A 23,508-nucleotide genomic window follows, 5' to 3' on the forward strand; every position below is an offset into this window, starting at 1 on the left:
GCGAGGAATGTGAAGCGCCAGGAGTGTGGAACAGGTCCGCCTGGTCCGCTGCTTCCACTGATGACACACCTGCTGGTCTGGGTGGAGCTGAGACAGGTGGACGCTCCTTAACTTAGTGGGAGACGCCGCAAGAGACAAGAAGGAGCGAGAGGAAAGAGGAGAGGAGAGAGTGAGGAATTGGAAGAAACACAGTCGGACTAAGATTGGAACAAACAGTCTCCCAAGATGTCGAATCCTGTAAAGATCAGCAAGTGAGTTAAAACACTTTCCACTCTCTCTCTCTCTCTCTCTCTCTCTGTGTGTGTGTGTGTGTGTTGTGTGTGTGTGTGTGTCAGGTTTCGTAGTGTTACGTGACTGTCCCTTATTTCTCCTCTCTTTCGCTGCCTCACTCTTGTGTGTTTCTTTCTGAAGAGCTGACCTGAAATTCTGCATACAGGCTTCTCTTTTTTTTTTTGGTACCATGATCCTATTTATGTTTGCACAGTGTTTTGTTAACCCGGTTAGTCAGTCAGTGTGGCACATGAGTCAGATGCCATATGAAAACAATACCTCTCTGACCCCTAATAGACATTATTTGTGTCATTTACAAATATCTGTCTTTCATTCATTCTTAAAAAGAAAACTAAAGAGGAGGAGCTTTAGAAAATGACATAAAATGTCTCAGTACATAGTTAGTACGTTGAGTAATAATAACAACTGAGGACGAGACATAATACAGGGGCCCCCACCTCTGGCGGGAAGAAGAAGAGGGGGCCCAAGAAAGAAAGTATAAGAGATGAGGGGAAGAAGAGATCGGGGCTCACAAGGTCTGACAGTCTAGAGATACGTACGTGGACCGGATTTTTGTCTGTTGCTAGGGAAACTTAGTCTCTGCGTGCCTTGTGATCCCACAGATCTGTGTATTGAAACTCAGATGCTTGACTGATTAAACGAATGTATTTGACTTTATCTTATCGTCTTATTTGGCTCTTGCTTAGGATCAGTGTAATTCCAATTTAACGAATGCGCGGGGATATTTGGTCTTTTATCCGGAGTCAGACACATTGTCCCAAAAGGGGGCACACAGAGGAGGAAATCCCCAACAAATACCACTATGTTACTACCATACATGTTGAGGATACTTCATTGATTGTCTTCCTGTCACCTCACCTAACTTCTCTTAACCACACCACCGTGTATCTTTGCCCAAAGGGAGTATCACCAAAGTTTACTGACTCACCAAATTCATTTCTGGTGCCACTTGATAGGCCGGTGTTCTGACTCATTAAGCCGACATGTCAACAGTGTGCCGATTGTTGTCATTGCTATGCAGTGGAATAAGTGGTTGTTTAAATAGAGGAGTGATCAGTCATGTTTTATGAAGTTGCACTTTGCAATAAATGTGTGCACGTAGAGAGAGAGTTTGAAATTATGCAACCTCAACCCTGCACCTTTCATATTGAGTAAGCAGGGGTTTTATCTCCTTTCGGTGCAACATGTCACCTAGGGGGGCAGATACTGTTGAACTTTAGCGCTCCTTCCCAGCGGGGCGTGCCGGGCAGCCAAAGGCTCGAGATTGTTTCTGACGGAAACAGGAATGGCTGAGGGAGTGGCAGGGCAGGGTCTCTCTGCTGCTGTAGCTCAGTTTGTCTTATCTTATATCCTATCGGCGCAGTGACACTTGAGTTTAAAGGGAAGTGAGTGAGTCAGTTAGTGAGTGTACAATGTGGTGAATAACTCACCTGATATACACGCTTTAGTATTCATGATTATGGCAAGAAACAGCTCTGTGTGTTTGTGACGTAGCTCTCAGCCATGAATGAAGTCACCCACATGTGGGACCTTTGCAGCAGAGATAAAAGAGATTTTAATTGTCACTGTACTGTAGTTGTAGTTGGTTGAAATGGAGCAAATATTGAACTAATTATAATTTTTTTATTATGGATTAATCTCCTGATTGATTGATTGTTTGGTTGGTTTGTAAAACTTCAGAAAATCGCGGGAAGCACCCGTCACAATTACCCAGAGCCCCAAGTTACACCTTCAGAATGCTTGTTTTTGTCCTACAAAATAGTCCAGACCTCAAAGTTATTAAAAAAATAAACAATAATAATCATTTAAATGGTTAAAGGTCCCATGACATGCAGCTTTTGGGATGCTTTTATATAGGCCTTAGTGGTCCCCTAATACTGTATCTGAAGTCTCTTTTATATAGGCCTTAGTGGTCCCCTAATACTGTATCTGAAGTCTCTTTTATATAGACCTTAGTGGTCCCCTAATACTGTATCTGAAGTCTCTTTTATATAGGCCTTAGTGGTCCCCTAATACTGTATCTGAAGTCTCTTATATAGACCTTAGTGGTCCCCTAATACTGTATCTGAAGTCTCTTTTATATAGACCTTAGTGGTCCCCTAATACTGTATCTGAAGTCTCTTTTATATAGACCTTAGTGGTCCCCTAATACTGTATCTGAAGTCTCTTTTATATAGGCCTTAGTGGTCCCCTAATACTGTATCTGAAGTCTCTTTTATATAGGCCTTAGTGGTCCCCTAATACTGTATCTGAAGTCTCTTTTATATAGACCTTAGTGGTCCCCTAATACTGTATCTGTAGTCTCTTTCCCGAAATTCAGCCTTGGTACAGAATTACAGCCACTAGAGCCATCACCAGTTCTAGCTACTGGGGGACCATAGGCAGGCTGGGGGAACTCATATTAATGTTAAAAAAACTCATAAAGTGAAATTTCCATGCCATGGGACCTTTAAAAGGAATGGCAGAAAAACCTTACATTTTAGATGCTAGAACCAAATGGAATAAAATGTTTAGCATTTTTACTTAAAAAATCATCGAAATAGTTTCTTTCTGTCAGTTGACTCTGACTTCTGTCAGTTGGGGGGGGGGGGGAGTGGGCTGTAATTCCCCCTGGTATCTTTTCTACGTTATGCAGACACTGTATAATTTGTGTATTTGTTTATGAAAATGATTTGAAAGAACTGTTTAACAATAAGAAAAGAAGGCTGTATGGTTTAGTGTATATGCCTAATATAAAACTGTAACTGTAACAAAAGCATTCAAATAAATGCAGTGAAGTAAAAAGTTCAGCGTTTCCTTCTTTGTAGTGGATCAGAAGTATGATGTGCCATGAAAATAATTAAATACTCAAGTAAAGTACATGTACCTCAAATTTGTACTGAAGTAAAGTAGCTGACTAAATGTACTTAGTAACATTCCACCACTGGGAGTAATAAAAAGACTGCAGGAAGTAATCCACCCCCGGTACTCCACCTAATACGAGCCATAATGTCTGACTACAACTGTCAAAGCCCTACTGGAAGCCGCTGTTCATTTGATAAGAGCTGAAAGGCTGCAGGAATGTCTGTCACACACAGACAACATTCCTGAGAGCCAATGGGAGGGGACGGGGGACAAACGTGTGCCCTGGGTCCTGATCTGGGTGTGTCAGAAGAAATAGTTGGCTTTCATATCACAGCGGAGGAGGAACGCCAGAACAAAGAGAGCCCTAACAGGTCTGCAGAGAATAACGTACGAGTGACACGCCAGTGAAGGAATCGTGTTAGTTCGTGCTCTCGGTGGGTTTTATGTTCCCACCTGAAACGTTAACTTCAGTGGCTTTTCATTACACGAAGAGCAAAAGAATAGAAGAAGAGTTTTTATTGTCATTGTACACGTACAACAAAATTGGATGCAGTCCTATCTGTGCAAATAAGAAACTCTAAAAGTCCCTATAAAGTAAATAAAAACAGACGGAAGCTTGTAAAAAAAGACTGTAAAGACACAAAAACACAACATACAAGACATTCACTGTACGATTCCTTACTAATGCTCGGAGTAGCGTTAAGTACAGTTATGGCTTTTGGATAAAAACTTTGTCTAAGTCTGTTTGTCTCTGTTTTAATTGTTAATTAAAAGTAACACTCTGAAGTTGCTCTTTTAATACGACTTTACATTTCGACGCCAGCGGTTGGAAGTAACATTTACTCAAGTACTGTAATTAAGTGCAATTTTGAGGCACTTTTATGCTACTCCATTACATTTCAGAGGGAAGTATTGTACTTGTGAATCCACATTTATTTGACAGCAATAGTTAAAGATCAAAATTATACAAACAAAACAGCTGATTAACTTCTAAAATCTGGAGCCTTTATAGACTGAACCACCCAACAGAATATAAACTAGTTGTAAGCATGAGAGTAGATTTGCTGATTTAGTACAAAAGTACAAGCTACAAGTACAAGTACAAGTACAAGTACAAAAACAAGCTATTTTAATCACAGTAACAAGAGCATATTTTTTCTTTTTACTAGTACTTAATAATAATAATAATACATTTTATTTGGCGGACGCCTTTCTAGATACACAAGGAAATCTTACATGTTTAAGAGGGCATAAAAGGAGAACAACCAATAGAATACATTTAGCTTCATAGAAATACATCTTGTTTCCTCATGTCTTTAAATCATGTCAAGAAACATCTGGAGTCTCCTCACAGAGCGATGTCATTGGTTTGGAGGATCTTGACCATCTTCTCTCTGTGTTTTTAACCAGGAGTCAGGCCACTGACCTGGCTGTGGTGATCGCTCGCATGCAGAAGAGTGCAGACCAAGTAGAGAAGAATATCCTGGCAACAGAGGAGCTGCTGGCTGTGGTAAGACTTATGACTTGAGTACATTAACACTGACTTCATTTGATACTAAAACCATTACTGGATCAGTATGTAAGACAGAAAGACATCAGAGAAGTATGTAAGACACTATGTCATCTTTGTGAGGGTGAAGCATGCAACAGAGTATGACCACCTGTTTTTTTCTTCTTTTGAGTCCATATGTTTTGCTCAATCTTTTTTTTCTCTTTATTTTTATTGAACATACTTTGCAGGGAGTTGTTCCCTCCATGTAAATAAAGTGATATTAATACAAGCTTTGGAAATAAAAGCACCCGAACTATTACCATGTCATTCATTAATCAGCAAGTCTGCACTTGACACTATAAATCCATTCAAAAATACCAACCCAACTTAAAAAAGGGCATTCAAAGCTTTTTTTTTTATCAGATAAGCTCAGAAGTTGGCCGGGTTGGCTCAGTGGGTAGAGCAGGCGCACATATAGTGAGAGGCTTATGCCTCAATGCAGAGGTCCAGGGTTCGAGTCTGACTTGTGATGATTTCCTGCATGTCTTCCCCCTCTCTCTCTCTCTCTCTCTCACCTAGCTGTCCTATCAATTAAAGGTGGAAAAGCCCAACAAATAATCTTAAAAAAAGATAAGCTCAGCAGAAACATATGATTGTTAAAGCAGGGATGTTTTTTTTGTTTTTTTTTTAACTCCTAGAGATAAAAAGGTTTGACTCTGACAAGCACACCGTTCTTTTTTTTCCCACCTGAAGGACACCGAGCGTGATGGGAAGAAACAGCCCCTGATCCACCAGAAGGAGAACACAGACAGCCTGATGCAGGCTGAGGAGCTGCTGAAGAATCTCTTCATGGACGTGGACAAGGCCAAGAGGCTGAAGCACCCGCAGGCCCTCGAGATAGAGAACGAGTGAGTTTATTCTATGTCACGGACACACAAACCCAGCGATGCATGCCGTCAGACACACCTTTAACTCGATGTGTCGCATACCATCGAAACATAATGCCACAAAGCGTCATTTCCACATTCCCTCTTACTGCTCCCCACCCCTCTACTTACCCATGACTGAAACACTTGTGTGTCTGCTTCCTCCTTTTTCAGTGTGAAAAACCTCCACGATCGCTGGGTGAAGGACTGTGCCATCTACAGGGAACTGTATTCCCAGGGGCTAACTTTGGATCCGAAGCAAAAGATCGACTGGGGCCCTCTGCTGGATGAAAAACTGGTCGGTTCAAGGCTATATTGGGTTTCAGTACCTTAAAGGAATACACCACCGTTTGTTGAAATAGGGCTTATCACGGTCTCCCCTGGCTGTAGATAGGGAGGCCAACGCATTTTTTGTCTCAGTGCAAGTAATTAGGTTGTTTTTTTTGTCTTTTGTTGGCTCACTTTTACTTACAACATGCTAACCGGCAACATAGGATTCCATTCACTACGCTAAAAAAACGGTGCCGCTGCCGGTGTTGCACCGGACTAAAACAATGCATGCACAAAAAATGCGTTGGCCCACCTATCTACAGCTAGGGGAGACTGTGATAAGCCCTATTTCAACAAACGGTGGCGTATCCCTTTAACATCTTCATGGTTATTAGGTGTCCCAGGTTGAACAATGTTCTGCTTCTTTCTGCTGTAATGCTGTGATTTACAGAACCAGCTAAAGGCAGCCGCATATGGCCCCAGCCTGTCTGACGTAGAGAAGCAGATTGCAGCACATAACATTCTGCACCAGCAGATCGAGGCCTACAAAGCCCAGCTGGAGCCCAGCACCACCGCCTCACAGGTAACCGCACGAAACACACATAACACCCACCCTGCAGAAGTGGTGGAACGTAACTTCCGTACAAATGTTGAGGCACTTGTACTTTACTCAAGTCTTTTCTATTCATGCCACTTTCTCCTTGTACTCTGCTACATTTCAATGGGAAATATTGAACGTTTTACTCCACTACATTCATCTGACAGCTTTAGTTGCTTTACAAATTACGATTTTTACACACAAAACACATGTAGTTTAGAAAATAATTAGTACTTCTACTTTTAATACTCTTAAGTACATTTTCCTGATGATACTTACATACTTTTACTGTATTAAAATTTTCAATGCAGGCCTTTAACTTGTAACTTGTAAGGGTATTTTACAGTGTGGTATTAGTACTTTTACTTAAGTAAAGACTCTGAATACCTCTTCCACCACTGCTCTGCAGGATGAATTATTCACCTGTTCCTTCTTCGTCTTTGTCCGCAGGAGCAGTACGCCGCCATCAAAGAGAAATATGCCAAACTTTATGTGAGTTTTTTTTTGCACTTGCTGACTCTGAAAAGGCTTCAATGTGTGACTTGTGTTGTTTGAAGGCATTGATTTAAGTTCAGAGGGATGTGCATACGTAATGTGTGCATCTTGCACGTGTGTTCTGCAGGAAGCCTCCCAACAGAGACGCAACCACCTGGCCTCTCTGTACGAGTACTTGCACAGCTGCAATAAGGAGCTGGTGTACCTGTCAGGCCAGCAGGAGAGGATCCTCCAGAGAGACTGGAGTGATCGCATGGTCGACCCTTCAGGCGTCAGCATGGAGTATGAGGTGAGGGGACAGCGTGTGTCTTCGTGTTGTCATTATCGACTCATTTTTAAAAGGTAACTTTGGTATTTTTCAACCTGGACCCTATTTTACCAAGAGACTGATGGGGAAAAACAATCTTTGAAATCGGTCCAGAATTAAGAAAGACCGCTGCAAGTCGGCAGCAGCAAAACAAGCAGCGATGTAACGTAAATGGGCAATTTACACAACATTATGGAAAGGATCCCTACAGAGGTAGACATTTTTGTTAAAGAGTAAGATCCTGGGCACCTGGGTAGCTCACCTTGTAGAGCGCGCGCCCATATATAGAGGTGTACTCCTCGAAGCAGACCTTTGCGGCCCTTTGCTGCATGTCATTCCCCTCTCTCTCTCTCTCTCTCTCTCTCTCTCTCTCTCTCTCTCTCTCTCTCCCTTCATGTCTTCAGCTGTCCTATACAAATAAAAGCCTAAAATGCCCAAAAATGAATCTTAAAAAAGAAAAGTAGTTTAATCATTGTAAAACACACTTCATACAAAGTCAACAGACACAAAATTGAACTACCAAAAGCCGTCTTGGCTCGTCTTTCCACTGTTCTAACAATCACCACTCTGGTTAGGTTGAAATATATTAATTCACCCATTTACATGTGGAAATATGCTGCTCTATACACGCTAAAAGTATTGTTTATTTAAATGGAGTCTGGTGAGTTTGGCGATAGTGATTTCTTGGCTGTTTCATGTTAAACAAAAAAGATCTTACTCTTTAACAAAAAGGCCTATCTCTGTATGAATCCTTTCCTTAATGTTGTCAGATACTATATATATTGCAGCCCAGTTTGCGGCTGCCGGTTACAGTCTTCTCGCTCCATACTGGACCAATTTTTAAAGATTTTTGTTCACATTAGTCACTTTGACACCAGCGCATGGGAAAATAGGGTCCAGTTTGAAAAATACCAAAATCCCCCTTTAATTTCCCGGTTTATTGTGTCATCTTGTGATTAATGGGAGGTGCAGGGCGGAGATATTTTGGAGAGAAGAATATTAAAACTTTGTTTTTCAGCTTGCCTTCGAGCATAATCCTCTAAGAGCAGATTGCGACCCAACTGGTGTAACCAGTACGGTAGTAACTGCTTAGCTGCTGGGGCAATTAGAATACTGTACTTGAAACACTATTCACTTTATGTTGTTTCTTCTTATATACAGAAATTCAAAAACAGCGGACTGATAGCACATGAGAGTGAGGTCAACAAGCTGCAGCTGGAAGGCACTCGTCTTGTTGAAATGAAACAACCTGGCAGCTCAACAGTGAAGGTACATCTGTCCGCTATCTCCCACATTAGAAACATATCTGTGTGATAACTGTGATAAATCATCATAGTTCCTGACACAGTGGCATGTGGAATAAACTGAATGAATGAAATTGACTTTAATTGAATTGAGTGTGTTTTTTGTCAGGCACACAGAGATGCTGTGCAGTCTGAGTGGCAAGCGTTCCTCAACTTGTGTCTGGCACAGGAAAAACACCTGAACAACATTGAAGACTACAAGAAGGTAGCGATCTTCTGACCGCACAACACTGTGACTGACTGTGATAGTATTTCTTCTTCTCACTACAACTTGTTGTGAACTTTTTTCTTCTCCAATGCAGTTCCAGCTGGATGCAGAGACGTTGTCCGAGTCCCTGGAGAGGCTCAATTCCTCTATGGACCCAAAGTCTGTGGCCAAGAAGAGCAACCCTCAGGTCCTGATGGCGCTGGAGGTACATCTGGGTTTCCTATGTCATGGTTTCTATGCAGCTAACGAACGTCTTGAAGAGCAGCAAAGTTATTCGCTGCACGTAAACAATAAGACAAATTTATCAAGAGTCATACTTACAGCTAAGTGTAGGAGGAACCTGTAAATGCAACTCTCAAGTGATCATGTGATTAATTACAGGCATACTCACTCAACACATTGTACTTAGCAATGTGCTTTTCTGCAAACCACGCTTTATTTTAACTTCTCAAGTAGCAATTAACATTCAAGATAAGGTTAAAAACAGTCTCATATATGTATGATGTTTAAATAGGGATCAATAAATAAGAACAACATATTGATAGAATAATAGTTTGTTCCATGTTGGCAAGTGCAGTCATTGAAGATGTGTGGAAAGTGATTGCAAACGATACCAATGTCGGCTTTACTTGTGTTGTTTGCACCCCTGATGAATAGATTAATAAGGTGTGTTTAAATCAAATGGGGTTAAAAGTACCCCTATTCCGCATTACGCATACAGTATAACATATTATTTATCATGACCAATTATAACTTGTTTTACAATCATTTTCAAGACATGGCTCAGGGGGTTAGGGGACCTCTGGAGTATTTGTAAGCTGTAAGACATTTGATAGTAAGCGTATGGGTGAAGGTTTTATACTTTTAATTTTTTACTGTTTGCAGATCAAACTGGCTTTAAATCTGCTTTAACCTGCTCAGCAGAATCAGTTCTACCTCTAACCGTTTAGAATTAAAGAAATGCTACATTTTGGGATAAAGCACATTATACTTGTGTGTTCGTGTTGCTTCTGTTTTAATTCAACATTATATAATAATTATAATAATTCAAAGGGAGATGAACCAGCAATAAAGAGGAATGAGCAGCGCCTGGCCGCCCTCAAGGAGCTCAGCAGCGATGTGGTGCCTCTGAAGTTACGGCGGGTCCCGCCCACCAAACCCACCTCTGCAGTGTCTCTGTGTGACTGGGCCGATGAAGAGGTAGGTTGTGATCAGTCGTTTACAGGATTTGATATGAAAACATGTCAGAACCTGGCTCTCTGGTCATGACAAATATATGAGAGATGCACCAGTTGAAAGGATCAAAGAAAGTCATTCAATTAAAGCGTTAGTGCGTAACTTTTTGATATAAATGAACGTCCGTTACATTCAAGCCGTTGCCAAATGAGTTGCTACAAAGCTAATTAAGACTATCAGCTCCACACAACTCTCTCTGGATTTCTCAGTATGGCTGTGTTTAGAAATTATTGTCATCCGGCGACTTTCGCGCACAGAAACTCAAGTGAAGATAAGAGTCCATCATGGCTTTTTAATCCTCCGTGTCCTCCTTGGCTACTAGCAACTGCGTGGAGGAGGGGTGGGGGTGGTACGCGATTTCGGAAGGCTTGTATCATGTGGATGCAACAACAGTGGTGTTGTCATTACTTAGAATTCCTCATGGAGGCGACAGAAACTACGTATTACAGCTTTAACTAAAGTGATTAAATTGCAAAGCATTAACAAAGTAATAGGGATGTACCTATGCATCGTGAATCGGTTAAAAATGGAAATAAATGTGTAAAGATTACAACCGGTTGAGATAAAAAATGAATTATTTAAGCGTCCCAGGGTGTAATCTACTTTAGATTTCGCTTGTTTGACTTCACACGTCACTATGTGATCTTAGTTTATTTATTTGAAGATATTTTTTTTCTATTTATTTCGTTATTTTGATGTGGGATTTGTTTAGAAAATCTGATTCATAATTTTTTATTAAATTTTTTTAATTATTTAAGCTAAAATACAATTTCAGGTGCACTTTTGATTACAAGACACATCTGTTTAGCACAGTTTATAGAAATAAAGGAATGTTTTTCAGTCATAAGTCTACAGCTCATTCTGTCAAATTAATCTTGAGAAAATCGTTTCGTGAATCGTATCGAATCGTGAGTTGAGTGTATCGTAGAAAAAAAAGAATCCAGAATTTTGATTCCAGCCTACAGGTGGTACACTTTGCTGAATAAAAACAAAAAAGATTATTCCTGTTATCATCTTTACTTTATCATCTTCTCTGGTTCAGAACACAGTCAGGCGTGGCGAGGCACTAACGCTAAAGTCCAACTCTGATAATATGAACTGGGAGCTTCAGACGAGCGGTGGGAAGACCAGAACCCTCCCTGGGGCATGTTTCATGGTCCCTCCACCTGATGCTGAGGCGCTGGAGAAAGTAAACAGGTACAGAGTGCAAACTCACCACCTACAGTATGTTTTCCTTACGTTGTTTAGTTATGCAATTACAACAAACGGAGACAAATTGGGCTGCAACTAAGGACTATATTCATTGTCGATTAATCTGTCGAATATTTTAACGATTACTTCATTACTTTTTTGGTCTATGAAAAGTCAGAAAATGGTGAAAGATGTCAATCAGTGTTTTCCTAAGCCCAAGATGACGTCCTCAAATGTCTTGTTTTGTTCACTTCAATCCAAGGATATTCAGTTTACTGTCATATAGATGATATGTGCCACATTTGAGGTGATATGTTCACTTTTTCATAAAAGCATGGAATTTGATACACTTGTACAGTTTGGGGTGCTGAACATTTTCAGAAAGGGAGCCATCGCAACCCATTTTACTTTTCCGCCATAACCGAATGATGTGTTTTGCGTCATATCTCCTGAACCAAACACGATAACACAGAATAGGTGATGTCGACCCCTACGTTTTGATGGTCAAGGATTACAATGATGCCAAATACAACACGATGAACTGTACCTAGTGAACATCATTTTCACATATGATCTGGACTAATAGAGCAGTGAAGAAACTAGAAAATATTCACTTCTAAGAAGCTGGAATCAGAGAATTTTTCACTCAAACTGATTAATCAACTATCAAAATAGTTTGCGATTAATTTAATAGCTGACAATTAATCGATTAATTTTTGCGGCTCTAGAGACAAAGCCGATGATGTGAAATAATGAAACATTGGGTGTCTATGTGTCTGTGTGTGTTCAGTCTGGAGAGAGCGCTGACGGACTTGAAGACGCGTAGATCTGCACTAATGGCCTCCCTGAAGAACCCCACTGTGGAGGTTGTCCGCCCTCAGAAGGCAGGTGAGAAGAAAGACATCTGAACAGGGCGCCCTTATTTTGTTTTCTCTGGCTATAAGACCACGGAAGAGTCTTTGATGGAAGATCTGGGCCTATCTAAATTTTAATTGTAGAGTTATTGTCTTTGCTCCTCCTCAGCCGCTGTTCAAAGCGCTCCAGAGGATCCCAGAGCTGCGGAGCTCACCAGCGAATTAGACAAGATCAACAAAGCCCTGGAGCGGAGCGAAAAAGAAATCCTGAGTCGACTCAGAGCGCCGCTAGACAACCGCAACCCCACACAGGACCTGACAAACAGGCTGCAAGAGCACGAGGTGAACATGAGCTACATTGCGCTTTAAAAATATAGGTTGCAGTTTCACTATCTTATTTGTCCGCCCAATTTGGGGCCTGTGGGCCAAGTTTGGCCCCTGCTCCCTTTGTTTGGCCAACCATGGCGTCTGACATGCTCATGCTTATTCTCATCTTATTTTAAAAGGGCTGTAAAATCCTAACCTTAATAACTTTGAAACATACATTTTGTGTAGCTATAAAGTACTTAATCTGAGTTTTACGGCAATATAAAGCACAGTGCTGTGAAACTTCCCTATTAAATTACGTACATAGGTTTTATCTATGTAGAATTACAAGAATTACAGTATTCTTTCTCTCTCCCGCTCTCCCTCACGTGCTGTGAGCCGTGCTTACATCACTGGCTTTTAGTTTGCCAGTCAAGATGGATCGATCGAGGCAGTGGCACACTGATGAAAGAAAATTGTCACCTGGAACTTAATGTTAAAAGACTTTTGAAAACAAAGACAGGCTACATGTCTCCAATTGATATTGCAAGTGATAAATGAGTGTACAAGGCATTGATGAATTTAATATAAGGTCTCTAACGTGGGAGATATATGCGGATTAAAGTGTTATTATTTTGAAATTTAATTTAGATTTAGATTTTCAATAAAATATAATGCCTTTTCACATTACATGAATAATTATTTTTGGCCTGTGGCCTTCCATGCAGATACATTTTTTGGCCCTTTATATGAAAGAATTTGGGCAGCATGTCTATCTTGTTGTGATCAGTAACACTGTGTGACTTCCGTGTGCCCTCCAGAAATCTGCTCAGACTGTGAGAAAGCTGGAGTCAGAGAAGTCAGCAGTCCAGAGAGAGATGGAGCCTATTCTGGCCAAGAAACCCCTGGGACCCAGCGCCTCTACGCTGCCCCTCAAACTCAGCACTGCCAACAACAAGATTGATGACCTCAACGCCCTCATCGATCTTTATAATAAAAAGTAGGAACTTTTTCTTTAACTGATTTTTAATATAGGCAAGTAGCATGTTTTTTTTAAGGTTCTTTTTCATAATTACCTTCTGTGTTTCTCTCAACCAGAGCTACAGCTTCCATGTTCCTGGAGAAGCAGAAACAGACTGTGGAAGGCATCGTCTCTGGGTTTGAGGAGAAACTCGCTAAAGATGGCGTCATTCTTGATCAACCCAAAGTCCTCCCGAGTCGCAACCAGCAGCTGCAGGTGTTGTACTTTATAATGTAATCAAAACAAGTCAAAAACTCTATTCGCACATAACTTATTATTACCTGGGGACAGCTAGTAAATTGTAATAATTGCGCAGGTCGTCTGTGATGTCAGTAATTTGTTACCTAGCATATTTCAACAAACACAGAGGTTGTGTGATAAAATTAGTCCAGTTTGAATAAGCATCTCTGTGATTCAGGGTTGTATTGACTGCGTTTTGTCAGAGCCTTGACATATGTGGGGAATAATGTCAGTAAATTTGACTAAAATACAGCCTTCACTTATCCCGTGTGAAAGCGCCGTACCAAAAACAGACATTGTAAAGATTTTACAATTTCAGGATAGGCTTATATGAGCGAATAAAGCAAAGGATCCAAACCCGTTGTGTTTTTTCTCCTCGTGCCAAGCAGGTTTTGCGTCAGGATGTCACCTCAAAGAAGGATGAGTTGACTAAATTAGGCAGAGACTTGGACCTGACAAGGCAGTCATGCCGCTCCTTGCAGCAGAGCTTCAATGAATACTGTCCTGACATCCGCCGCCAGGAGAACGAGGTGAAACAGCTGAAGAACCGTTACACGACTGTCAATAATCAGCTTCAGGAAAGGTGTGTGAAACAGCATTGTTGTAACTGTATGTGTTTTTTACATCCCAACTCTTATTTAAAGAGCAGCAATTATACTACTTTTCTGGTATTAGTTTTTGATTCAGGACTCCAATAGAGCAACCTGCCTGATTCACCGCACAATAAACTATGTAGATAGTTGGGAAACTCTTACCTTCATCTGTGCACTTTCTGCAGCTCCTCTGAAAGCTTAATTTAGGTTCCTCCTCCCCCTTGACCCCCCTTTAAATTTAAAATGTTTAGGGCCTTATCGCGCTGATGTGACTGAGCCCGACCCAAACCCGAACTTCATTTATAAATATCTGTCCGAACCTGGCCCGGCCCATCGGGCTCGGTTCGGGTATCCATCCTCTCGGTTCGGGTATCCATCCTCTCGGTTTGGGTATCCATCCTGTAGACTATACATCATTATAACAACATTTATAGGTCAGAAAAAGATGAAAAAGCATAATATGTGCTATTTCTTTAGTAATGAGAAATGTTTTTTATATTTTGCTTTAGGGCTTGTCTCATACAAGAAGGAACCAGTAAAAACCAAGATTTCCAGAATGCTGTTCAGTCCCTGGATTTCTTCTTGGTCAATTTGCCCAATAATACAATCAAACCTACTGATGATGTGGCGCAGATGAAAGCCAAGCAGAATTCTCAGAAGGTGAGTGCAAGTATTTCTTTACACGCATTAATCTGTCTCCAGCTTATATATGCAAACAAACTCAAGTGTGTGCGATTTTGGGATTACATGTCTTGTTTTAGAGAGTAGTGGAGGACATCAAGAGGAAATCGGGTGATTTAGATCGAGTCAAGTATCTTTCCCGTGATCTGCAGAGCGTCTTGAATGTGAGTTCAGAAAATATGATTATTCTCATTTACAGTTGATTAGGAATGCACTTCCAATTAGTAATCCTTCAATGTTGAAATATATTTCCTTTCAGGAGTATGACAGTAAGTCAAGCACTTACCGTAGCACTCTGAATGATGACGATAACGATGATGACACCGGCAACGATGATGAACCAGTCCTAAAGATACGTAAAACTTCTACTATGGCTCAGGCCGTACAGAGAAAGGTACATCTATTATAGACAACCACCTAAAGACAACCAAGAACTCATGACAATTATCTTCCTTTTCTGTAAAAGTTTCGCTGTAGTCTTCAGTCTCTAAACTCATTTTGCCCTCTGCTTCTACTACAGGAGAAAGATCTACTGAACCTTTTCTCTCAGGTGTCTGCGGAAAATGACCTGCTACTCAGACAGTTGGAGACGGCGAGGAACATCAAGGCCAGGGTACGATATTATGGAATCAAAATAACCCACCCAACACCCAAGTAATAGTAGAATCATTCCCATCGTTTCCTGCTTCAAAATTACCATCTCCTTTATCCTTTTCTTCATCTGCAGAATGAAGAGCAAGTTAGTCAGGTGGTGGTCAACCAGCAGCTGCAGCAACAGAGCCAGAAGAAGGACCTGGAGGAGAGTGGTAGTCTGAAAAAGGAATTAAATGAGGAGGTTGACAGGCGCTTACATGCTGAAAAAGACCTGGAAACATACCGTAAGAGGTATGTGTCTTTGAAGAGTAGGAGAGGAGTAGAGAGGTTGGAGGAGAAGGAGGTGGTGCAATACTACCGTGACCCAAAAATGGAGGCGGATATAGTGTCCCTGAAAAGTCAGATACAGGATGAAGCATTGAAGAGGTCAAGAACCCATTCAGAGATAGAAATTATAAATGAGAAGATTATCACAGTAGAAACACAGCTGACCAAAATCGAACCAAAACTGGTGACCAAGCTACTGTATGAATACGAGAGAGACCCGCAGCTTGACAAAGAAGCCGTCAAGATGAGAGATGAGATGCAGAGGATACGACTGGAGCTCCAAACAAGAGATACTGAGTCAGTTCATGTGAAAACTGAGCTCACGGTTCTGTCTCAGCAGAAACCCAAAATCAGGGAGACGGTTGTTAAGAAAGAGGTGGTGAGGCTTGAAAAGGATCCAGAGATGCTGAAAGCTGTTCTCACGTTCCAGAATGATATCACCCAGGAGGAATCGCAATTCAAGTTGCTCAACGATCGAATTTTTAGCACAAGGAGCCAGATAAACACGCTGGAGAGGGTCATTCCCACCATCCAACCCAAGATAGTCACCAAGGTGGTGAAGCAAGTACAGCAAGATCCAGAAGTGCTGGAAGAGTCAAAGAAACTACGAATTGCCTTGGAGGAGGAGAAAGATGAGAATGTTATCTTGATGAAGGACCTGACCACCTTACAGCTACGTTATGGTGAGGTGGACAAGCTCAAGTCTAAAGTCGAAGTCAAGGAGATTGTCAATGAGATCTACAGAGTTGATCCTGACACAGAAGTCGAGCTGGTACGTCTGAGGAAAGAGCTGCAGGACACCAGCCGTAACAGTGCAGACCTGGAGAAAGAAATCAAGACAATTATAACAACTCTGACTACTCTGCGCACTCAGAAACCCAAAGTGGAGTACAAGGAGGTGACCCAAGAGATCATCAAAGAAGAGAAAAGCCCCGAGGTCACCAGAGAATTGCAAAGGCTGAACAACCAAGTCTCCCGTCTGCTAGTCAACTATGACACCACCCTGGAGCTGCTCACCCACCTACGTAAAGAAAGAGACGAGCTGAAAGCTGAAAAATCCAAAGTGGAGACCAAGCTAGTTACTAAAGAGCTCATCAAATATGAGAACGATCCTCTTCTTGAGAAAGAGGCGGACAGACTTCGAAGGAATGTAAGAGAAGAGATTCAACAACGCCGCAGTGTGGAGGAGGTTCTCTACGACCTGCAGAACCAATACATTCTCCTGGAAAGGCAGAAGCCGGAGGAAAAGATTGTCATGCAGGAAGTGGTGCGTCTTCAGAGGGACCCCACGCAGGTTCTGGAGCATGAGAAGTTGAACAAGAGCCTGGACGATGAAATGAAAACCCGCAGAAAGATTGAAATGGAGGTCCGACAGCTCAGAGCCCTGATTCAAGACAAAGAGAATACCCTGGCTCAGGCGGACGATCGTCAGAGGAAGATTCAAGTAGAGTCAGAGCTCAGGCAGATCACATCACGCATTATTGAACTGGAAAACACTCCACCACCTATTGAGGAGAAGATTGTCATCGAGGAGATCCTGAAAGTGGAGAGGGACCCTAAGCTGGAAAAACTTACTGATGGTATACGTGTCGACTTGGAGACTGAGGGCACCAATATTAGCCGTCTACAGAGAGAAATCCGCAACCTGCAGCTCAGGTTGGAGATTCTGCAAAAGGAGAAGTCAATTGAGAAGGTGGTTTACAGAGAAGTTGTTCGTGTCGAAAAAGACCCGGCAGTGGAGGCTGAAAGGGAGCATCTAAGAGAGCTCTTAACGCAGGAGAGAAATCTCCGACGTGACCAGGAGGAAAAGGTTCAGAACATCCACATCAGAATGACTCACATGCAGACAACGAAGTCTGTGTCTTCTCAGGAGGGGACCACTCTCGTCGCCAACAGAGATGCTCTGCAGAGAGAGAAGGAGGATATTCTCCGACAGCTCAAAATGCTAGAGTCTCAAAGACAGGAAATCAGCATAACCTTCCAGCAAAAGTCCAAGCAGATGAGTGAGATGACCCAGATTGTACGACAGAGGAGTCTTAAGACATCCTCTCAAATACAACGGCTGGAGAGAGAAATCCTCAACGAAAAAGACAAAATACACGAGAGGAATACACTCATCATGGAGCTGCAGAACAACGTCAAGAAAGAGGACCATTCTGAAACTCACACCAGGGAGACAAATCTTTCCACCAAGATCACCATCCTGGACCCAGAAACCGGTAAAGACATGTCTCCCTATGATGCCTACGTGCAGGGGCTAATTGATCGCAACCACTACATTAAACTATCGGAGTTGGAATGCGACTGGGAGGAAATCACTTCAACCGGTCCAGACGGGGACACAACAATCCTGCAGGATCGCAAAAGTGGCAAACAGTTCTCTGTCAAGGATGCTCTGAAGAATGGTCGCTTGACCCAGTATGACGTGACACGCTACAAGGAAGGGAAAATGTCCATTTCTGAGTTTGCCCTCATGGTTGTAGGGGAAACCAAAAAGCCCTTTGTTCCTCCAATAACAGTCCCAAGATCACCGACCAAACCCATCCCAAGCTCTCCCTTGAACTCCATGCCGCCCTCCATGAGGTCCTCATACCCCAGCCTCAACACTCACTACAGTGGCAACTTGGACAACTACAGTGCTGGCAGTTTGACCAACCTCAATGCTGGCAGTTTGACCAACCTCAGTGCTGGCAGTTTGACCAACCACAGTGCTGGCAGTTTGACCAACCACAGTGCTGGCAGTTTGACCAACCGCAGTGCTGGCAGTTTGAACAACCTCAGTGCTTCAGTAGGGGATGAGCATTTCCCCATCTCTGGTATTTTAGACACCACCACTGAGAGTCGCATGTCTGTACGAAGTGCCCTGACCCGCAAACTAATTGACGCCAACACAGCTCTGAAGCTGCTGGAGGCACAAGCAGCATCTGGGGGAATCGTCGATCTCAGCAAAAAGGACAAACTCTCTGTCCACAAGGCAGCTGAACGCGGCCTCATTGACTCAAATGACATGTACAAGCTTCTGAATGCCCAGAAGGCCTTTACTGGTGTTGAGGACCCCGTGACCAAAGACCGTCTCGCAGTGGGACAGGCTGCGATGAAAGGGTATATTCCCCAAGAAAATGCCAGGAGGTACATGGAGGCGCAGTACCTGACCGGTGGGTTTGTGAATCCCGCTAAAGCAGGCCGCCTCACTATCAAAGAAGCTCTCGCCAGTAATATTATTGACAGCACAACAGCTGATCAGCTGAAAGACGAGGCCTCCCACACAAAAGAGCTAGTAGACCCCATCACTAAAGAGAAGATATCGTACAAGCAGGCGATGGATCGGTGTAAGAGAGACATCAGCACGGGGCTCCTGCTGCTTCCTGCAGCCTCCACTGATGCTGCAAATGCCCCATCGTACTCAAACTATCGTTTCAGCGCCTCTAGAGTCTAGAGGTGGAGTTTAAGATGTTTTATTTGGCGCAGCCACTGGTGCTAAAGGGTGTGTGATAACGCTAACTAACTAATCCACGTAAAGATAAAAATGAAATGTTTTTAAACTTTTCAAAAACACTGGGTGGGAAAACTACATTTTTGGTGAAACTGTAAGTGTGGATCTGCTTTTTTCAGTACTATTTTTGGGCCTGCTGTTAAAATGAGGGTAATGTTTGTTTTATATGGTAAATTTTAAAGTTTTTTCAGCACTCTCAAGCTAAATCCTTCATAAGTGCCTATTAAATTCCACAAGCCTCACATTCATTTTTCTGTGTTTTTATTTAAAATACCAACAACTGAATCATTAAAATGTATGTGTGTTAAGAAATTTAAGTTCAGAAACTAGACAAACCTTGGGGTGTAACAATGTTGACGATCATATGAAGGCCTTCATTCTGACCTCTGCTTTTTTAGCTATGTTAGCAGCAATTATGCTTTGTTTTTAGTGCTAATTAGCAAGTGTTAAACTAAACTAAAATGTTGAAATTGGTAAACGATTTACCTGCTAAAATGCAGCATGTTAGCATGCTAATGTTAGCATTTAGCTCAAAGCACTGCTGTGCCTCACAGAGCTGCTAGCATGTCTAGACTCTTAGTCTTGCTAATAATAATATGTGGGGGATATACAATTTATCATGACACGTCATTGCATTTCCAGAAACAACTCGCTTTACTGTATCTAAAAAGCTGTATTTAATATACAATTCTCGTGAACCCCGGTGAGTCATGCTTGGAAATAAAGGATTAAGGTTACAGATTACAAGAAATGTAAACAAAGGTCTAAAAATCCCTTTTTCCCAGCAAGGATTATAAGGTGATAGTGGTCATCAGACCCCACAGTGGAGGTTACAGTAAATGGTGTTGATGTGGGAATATGTGGCCTCTCAACTGGGATGTCTGCCTGCCAGATTATCTGGTGACTGGAAGGATTTTGTGGGATTACTGCACATGGGCCTGTCTGAAGGTTGAAGTGGCTCCACTCTGCATCTAGAAGGGGGGAGGGGGGGGGGGGTTTGAAGGATGTTCCCTGATGGGTGTGTCATCTCACTAAAAGTAAACATGATGCTGTATTGACAAAAGTGTGGCCTCATACTGTATTTTCTTTTTCTTCCTTTCTTGTTGGAGGCTGGAATCAAATTCTGGATTATTTTTCTCTAGTTTCTAGGGATCTAACGATACACTAAACTCTCTTTTCGATACAATTCACGATTTTAAGTTCACGGTATGATTTTTCACGCCATTTTTTAACAGAATGAGCTGCAGACAAATGATTGGAAATACTTCCTTTATGTATAAAAACTGTACTATATACAAACACAGATGTGTCCTCTTATCAAAAGTGACACTAAAATTGTTTTTATATAAAATAACTAAAAAATATTTTTCAATTATAATTTTTATAACAAATCCCACATCAAAAGAACTAAATAAATAGAAAAAACATATCTTCAAATAAATGAACTAAGAACACGTAGTGACATCTGAAGTCAAACAAGTGAAATCAAAAGTTGGTAGGAAGTTTTAAAATTGCATCGCGATTAGTTTTATTTTTCATCCCATCCATTTGTAATCTTAACAAATTTATATCCATTTTTAACCAACTCACAATGCATCGTAACATCCCTACTAGCTTCTATCAATAATCAATCAAAGTGCGTGTGTGATGACTGCCTTCCTCATTAAAAGCATGTTAAATAGCCCAGAATACGTCAGCATATATACAGTATGTGGAAAAACAAATGGCACATTAGTACTGACTGGACCATTGCCTGAGTGATGGTAATTGGCAGCTTCTCCATTATTATCGTCATAATACTAGACTGCAGTGCTGATGGTTTAAACTCTGACAATGAGCATTTGCTCGTCTCTCTTATTCACTCTGTCCATAAATGAGGATGACGAAGCCCCCTGTATGCCTGCCCTGCAATCATGCCGGCACCATATCAACTACAGCACTCTGCTTCAGTGTATTTTTCCTCTTCATACGACGTCAGCAGCAGTGACAGTTTTCACTGAAAGAAAAAAAAGCTTTAGTATTGATGTTGGAAATTGATCATCACACAGATATACATAAAAGCACATAACCATAAGAACAAAAAGTCTGAGTCATTAGCATCTTCATCCATACATTTCCTGACATTCATACACTCAAATGCATTTACTAAAAGTATCTTGCTCGTCATTGGTTGAAACCCTCTGCCCAAGGAAATGAACTCCGATGAAGCTCAGACTTGCCCGACAGCCAACTGTGCAATGGTGCCAGCTGACAGCATCAGCTTGAAAACCAATGACGCTGCAAGCCATCTTATTTTTGCAGATTTCTCTTTTCTTTATCGCCAAAATCAACCTCCACAAAGTCCACTTAACTAATGAATCTCAACCTCAACTAGTTCAGATTCCTGAGAGAAAAAAACACAATTCATCGAGATTTTCTGATGCCATGTTAACTTGTCATCAGTGCTAAAATACCTCAAATCAATATCCTGCCCTGGGATTCTTGTAGTACAGTGGATTTTTGGTTGTGATACAACCCTGGTGGCTTCTCTAGTCATACTATAGTATGTCGAAAATAATAATAGAGTATGTCGAAAGAAATCATGAAAACAACATAGTATATTATGTCGAAAAAAGTCTTATATAGTACTTTTTTATAATGTTTTTTACATAGTATAATATGACTTTTTTCAACATAGTATAATAAGACTTTAAATGATTTTTTTAGACATACTATACTATGACTTTTGTGACTTTTTTCAAAATAATATACTATGACTTTTATTTTTCAAAAGTCAGAGTTTATTATGTCGAAAAAAAAAGAATAAAAAAGCATATTAAAAAAGTCATAGCATAGTATGAATAGATTCATGAATATGAATGAATAGTACGTTAAAAAGCCATAGTCGGTATGTCAAAGTCACATAATATAATGTCGAAAAAAGTTATACAAAAGTCATAGTATAGTATAATGAAAAAAAGTCATAGTATAGTATGTCGAAAAACAATCATTAAAAAACAGTATAGTATTTCTAAAAAATTCATTGTATAGTATGTCAAAAAAGTTATAAAAAAAGTCATAGTATTTTATGTTGAAAAAAATCATGAAAAAGTCAGAGAATAGTATGTTGAAAAGAGTCATAGGAGAGTGTTATAAAAAGTCATAGTATACTTTGCTGAAAAAAGTCCTATTATAGTATGTTGAAAAAGTCCTAGTATTGTATGTCAAAAAAAGTCCTAGTATAGTATGTCGAAAAAAATTATTAATAAATTCAAGGTATAGTAGGTTAAAAAAGTCATACAAAAGGCATATATATTATGTTGAAAAAAGTAAAAAAAAGTCATAGTATAGAATGTCGAAAAAGATCATAAAAGATTTTTAATATGGTATGTCCAAAAGAGTCATAGGAGAGTGTGTTATAAAAAGTCTTTAAAAAGTCATAGTACACTTCTACACTTCAATCATTTTATATTATGTAAAAAAAAAGTCATAGTACAGTATGTTGAAAAAAGCCATAGTATGTTGGAAAAAGTCATAAAAAATTCATAGTATAGTATGTTGAAAAAAGTCATAAAGACATAAAAAATTCATAGTATAGTATGTCAAAAAGTCATAGTATAGTATGTTGAAAAAAAATCATAAAAAGTTGTAGTATAGTATGTCGAAAAAAGTCATAAAAAGGTCATAGTATAAGTATAGTAAGTCATAACATTGCATGTCAGTGAGCTGACACTGAAACAATCATAGTATAGTATGTTGAAAAAAGTCATAAAAAAGTCATAGTATAGCTAGTCGAAAAAAGTGAAAAAAAAGCCAAAGTATAAAAAATCATAAAAGTCATAGTATAGTATGTTGAAAAAAGGCATATTATATTATGTTGAAAAAAGTTTTAAAAAAAGTCATAGTATAGACTGTCTAAAAAGATCATAAAAAATATTTAGTATGGTATGTAAAAAGGAGTCATAGGAGATAGTATTAGTCAGATAGTCATAATATAGCATGTCCTTGCTAGGTAAAGCCCCGCTGTACCTAAGTTCACTGGTCACAATAGCTTCACCCACCCGCAGCCTTCGCTCGAGCAGTTATATGACCTTGGTCACCCCTAAATCCCATACCTCCTTCCAGTTCTCAGCTGCAAATGACTGGAATGAATTACAAAAACCCCTAAAACTCAAAATCCTGATCCCACTAACTGCCTTTGTGCAGAAAAAAGTCATAGTAAAGAATGTTGAAAAAAGTCATAAAAAGCCAAAGTGTT

The 23,508-nt window shown here is 40.6% G+C and overlaps 1 protein-coding gene across 1 annotated transcript; it reads left to right on the top strand.

The window, feature by feature from the left end:
- evplb (envoplakin b) lies at positions 1 to 19,515 on the top strand. Its single transcript, XM_039825800.1, has 22 exons — positions 1 to 251; positions 4,546 to 4,645; positions 5,381 to 5,535; positions 5,728 to 5,851; positions 6,275 to 6,406; positions 6,872 to 6,913; positions 7,044 to 7,205; positions 8,385 to 8,492; positions 8,637 to 8,732; positions 8,830 to 8,940; positions 9,789 to 9,935; positions 11,014 to 11,168; positions 11,953 to 12,050; positions 12,186 to 12,358; positions 13,144 to 13,322; positions 13,421 to 13,559; positions 13,973 to 14,166; positions 14,686 to 14,836; positions 14,938 to 15,021; positions 15,117 to 15,251; positions 15,378 to 15,470; positions 15,585 to 19,515. Exons 1-22 carry the CDS (start codon positions 226 to 228, stop codon positions 19,212 to 19,214), a joined length of 6,234 nt encoding a protein of 2,077 aa, XP_039681734.1. The 5' UTR covers positions 1 to 225; the 3' UTR covers positions 19,215 to 19,515.
- Positions 19,516 to 23,508: the final 3,993 nt, after the last annotated feature.

This window comes from Perca fluviatilis, chromosome 15 (genome assembly GCF_010015445.1).
Source record: "Perca fluviatilis chromosome 15, GENO_Pfluv_1.0, whole genome shotgun sequence".
Classification (NCBI taxonomy): Eukaryota; Metazoa; Chordata; class Actinopteri; order Perciformes; family Percidae; genus Perca; species Perca fluviatilis.